The 4,347-nt window shown below is 34.2% G+C and overlaps 1 protein-coding gene across 1 annotated transcript; it reads right to left on the bottom strand.

Moving 5' to 3' along the window:
* Window positions 1-3,127: 3,127 nt before the first annotated feature.
* LOC110885396 (basic form of pathogenesis-related protein 1) lies at window positions 3,128-3,883 on the bottom strand. Its single transcript, XM_022133084.2, has one exon. The coding sequence runs from the start codon at window positions 3,855-3,857 to the stop codon at window positions 3,360-3,362; it is 498 nt and encodes a 165-aa protein (XP_021988776.1). The 5' UTR covers window positions 3,858-3,883; the 3' UTR covers window positions 3,128-3,359.
* Window positions 3,884-4,347: the final 464 nt, after the last annotated feature.

The raw sequence follows: 4,347 nt of genomic DNA, 5'->3' as shown, positions 1-4,347 counted from the left end.
ATATATACGGAAACTAGCGAGATTTTAGGGATTTTGATTATATTGTTTAATAAATGCAATTTACAAAAGACGCAAATACCCTTTTATCAGTTATTTTAAAGGGGAGTTACAACATTATAATTACAATCGTGCCATTGTTTAAAAATCTCTAGATGATGTAATCCAATGGCTCAGATTAGTTCACACGGTTTATTCTTAACCGAGTGTTCACTCTAGAACCCTGCCCTCTATATATATATATATATATATATATATATATATATATATATATATATATATATATATATAGGGGGCTGCTAGAATGAGAACCACCTCGAGTTGTAAGAACCGCGAGAACTACACCCCACGGGTGGGCGTTCACCATGATTTTTTTTTTTACAACTAGATGTGTGTATTATAAACACAGCCGTAAAAAAAAATTTAAACGCCGCAGCCGAGGGGGTAGTTTTTTACACCACAAGTTTGGTGTTTTTAATTTTTTTTCTTTTTTCTTTTTTTTTTCACCAAACTTGTGGTGTAAAAAACTACCCCCTCGGCCGCGGCGTTTAAAATTTTTTTTTACGGCTGTGTTTATAATACACACATCTAGTTGTAAAAAAAATCATGGTGAACGCCCACCCGTGGGGTGTAGTTCTCGCGGTTCTTACAACTCGGAGTGGTTTTCATTCTAGCGGCTCCCTAAATATATATATATATATATATATATATATATATATATATATATATATATATATATAGGTAGAGGATCCTGTAAAAGGTGCTCAAAGTGCTCAAAGTGTGAGAAGTGTATTATAACACTATATATAATATTATATAACACCATATAAACACCGTATAACAATATGTAACACCATATAATACCATATAACACTATGTAACACTATATATCATTATATAACAAATATAACACTATAGGTTGTCTGATAGCATGTCTATGATAGATATATAGTGTTATATTTGTTATATAATGATATATAGTGTTACATAGTGTTATATGGTGTCACATATTGTTATACGGTGTTTATATGGTGTTATATAGTATTATATATAGTGTTATAATACACTTCTCACACTTTAGGCCCTTTTTACACTATCCTTACACTGTATATATATATATATATATATATATATATATATATATATATATATATATATATATATATATATATATATATATATATATATATATATATATATATGAAAGCATTGAATCATAGAGGATGGTTCAAATAAAAACCACTTTTATTGTGAAAACTCGAAAACTAACTAAAAAAACCTAAAAACACACAAATTTTTTTTTCAATTTTTTTTTAATAAAAATCGCTCATTTTTATATATAAAAAAACATTTTTTCAAAAAAAAAAAAATTGTAGTACACATACACATGTGTAGTATATATTATTACACATGTGCACTACACAAAAAAAATTTTTATATAAAAAAACCTGTGAAAATTGGTTTGCAAAAAAAAAAAAAAAAAAAATTGGTACGTTTTTTTGGCTTTTTTAATTAGTTTTCGAGTTTTCACAATAACTAGTGGTTTACATTTGAACCTTCCCCTTGAATCATAATATACAGAGCCGGCCCTGAAGGAGGGCGGGGAGGACAACCGGACAGGGCCCGTGATTTCGTAGGGCACGTAATTTAAAAAAAATCCGATATTATATATGTAAAAAAATTTAATAGGGTATAACCAAACAAATACTAAGATAGGCCCACTTAAAAAAATCATGTTGTTTAAACTATTTAGCCCATTAGGTTAGTGAGCCCAATACCCAAATAATTATAAAAACTAATAAAAAAAGAAATCTGGGCGGCAACTGGGACTGGGTAATGAAACGTGAAACTGAAACGTCGCAGGAACAGGAAGGATAATCGATTAATCGAGATAGAGCAGGCCCTGGCCTTCGATCATCATCAATTCATCATTCTGCAGTTTTCACACAGCAGCAGGCCTTCGATTTCACACAGCAGCCACTCGCCAGCAGGCCTTCGATTTCACAGAATCACACTCACAGCCTTCGTCTTCGATCACGGAGTCGGATCAGTTCACAGTTAACAGGTAACTTATGATTTAGGATTGATGCTTTACGATTTCAGCTATTATGTCGAATTCAGTTATTCAGTTAAGTTATGTCGATTTCAGATTTTCAGTTAATTTATGTTGTCGATCAGTTAATTTAAGTTATTTACAATTTCAGTTAACTTATGTAGTTATGTCGATTTCAGTTAAGTTATGTCGAATTCAGTTAATTTATGTTGTCGATCATTAATTAGGCGCTAACTTAATTTGATACAAACTTTGTCGATTAATGATTATTTAGGCGTTAATGGCTCCTAAACAAGCATCCGGATGGCAAAAACGTCAAAAGAGGAAACGAGTTGATGAATTGGTGAAGTCACAAAAGGGTGCTATGCAAAAAATTTTAGGGTATGTCATTCATTCGAATACTATATTTTGTATTTTGTTAATTGCATTGTTTATCGAATGCTATATTTTTGTCAACGGTTCAAAGTTGTATGAAAAACTAGTTTAAATTTTTCATTTAGTTAAGACCTAAGGGCACGTTTTTTCTAGCTCGAACAGGGTACATAAATTCTCAGGGCCGGCCCTGATAATATATGATGGTTCAACTTTAGGACAAATCTTAATTAGTTGGTCATCGTTAAATCGGTGTTTCTTAGTGGAAGCGGGATGGGTGAGGTGGGCACACGATACCGGTGGTATCACCGCCGCACCCCGAGGTAGGGGGGGGGGGGATGGTCCATTCAAATTAACCAAGCAAAATGAAGTTGTGGAGTTGAAGGGATGAGAAAGATGGGTTTTCTATAGTTGAAAGATGGTTTGGGGACAAAATGGAAAGATGAAATAGAGATAGTAAAAGAATAAAAGATGATAATGGGGTGAAACATGACACCCTCATGCTTATAGTGTCCTCTTATCGTTATCTAACAACCATTACAGAAAACTAACTGATCGATAATATGCAGTATTAAATAATAAAAACCAATGTTAAAGGTTGACAAATATAATATTGAAAAGAATAATATAAAACACTAAACATCACATAGCCGGCCAAGACATTTTTTCTTGTCCTATATTATACTTTGGAAAATAATGCCAAAATAAAAGACAACAGTAGAGGTGGTTATAACTAACATCAAAAAGGAATTGCATAACTCACAAAAATCACATTTACTTATCACTAGGAATTGCATAACAGGACATACGATATCATTCTACTTTATCCATGTTGTTTTTATCATCTAGACAACAAGGGTTACGAACACAAAGATAATTATGAATCAATGCCCATAAATAAGATCGTTAATCCACATAGGCGGTGCATCTAGGATAACTAGTAGGGGCGTTGGCCCTCATAATTCCCTGGAGGATCGTAACTACATATAACAAACCACCAACCATTACGACACTTAACTTTAGCACAACCAAGATAAACGGAATCACGCCAAACCACTTGTGTGTAATGACGACACTCATCACCGACACACGAGTTTGATCCATACTCGTAGTATTGTTTTTCTCCGACCCACATGTTGACAGCATCGGTTGCAGTGAATTGGTCACCATAACCTTCTGCTAGGTTTTCGCCAAAAGGTCCTTGTGAGTGCTCCATGTCACAATCGCCTAGCCTATGGTATGCATACCCACGTGCGTAGGCCGCTACTGTCATGTTCCATGTGAGAGGTTGCACCTCGACTTGGGCTCTCGCTTTGTTGTGGGGAACAAGGAAGTCTAAGCCCAAATCTTGGTTGTGAGGAACAGCCAGGGCCAAGGAGAAGCATGAGAACATTAGAAGAAGAATGCCTAGTGACTTGGTGATATTCACCTCCATTTGTAATGGTGTATGTATTGGTGCAAATGAAGCATGACACCAAGGGCAATACTCGTTTCTATTTATATACAAATGTTTGTACTAAAATCTGTTGTTTCATTAAGTTTATTTGATAAAATCTATATGGATTGTAAAGAATTGGGCTTCCCTTAGGCTGTAGGGTGTGGTCATGATCCTTATGGACTCCATGACCCTCCACATCAGCGCCATGTCACTTGCTTTTAATTCATCATTCAAAACGACTACCCTATGGGTATGGTAATGACTCAAACCACTATTCTTTTATTTTAATTTATTTGTAAAAAAAGGAAAAAGAAATATTAAAAAAGGAAAGGAGGCTCATGGTTGCCATGGTTTAATCCATGCCAACCATGGTGGATGAAACAAGGGGATGATGTAGCAATTTATTAATGGTCCTACATGGCAATTAATGACCCAATCATGTTCCCCACACCCTTTATAAGTCATAATTTGTGGGTATTTAAACATA

Source organism: Helianthus annuus, chromosome 10 (assembly GCF_002127325.2).
Source record: "Helianthus annuus cultivar XRQ/B chromosome 10, HanXRQr2.0-SUNRISE, whole genome shotgun sequence".
In the NCBI taxonomy this organism is placed as follows: Eukaryota; Viridiplantae; Streptophyta; class Magnoliopsida; order Asterales; family Asteraceae; genus Helianthus; species Helianthus annuus.
The sequence above is the reverse complement of the archived record's forward strand: the minus strand, read 5'-3'. Positions and strand labels throughout refer to the sequence as shown.

Bases quoted from the DNA above. Each gene is read 5' to 3' on its own strand.
- LOC110885396 (XM_022133084.2), bottom strand. From the start codon at position 3,857: ATGGAGGTGAATATCACCAAGTCACTAGGCATTCTTCTTCTAATGTTC.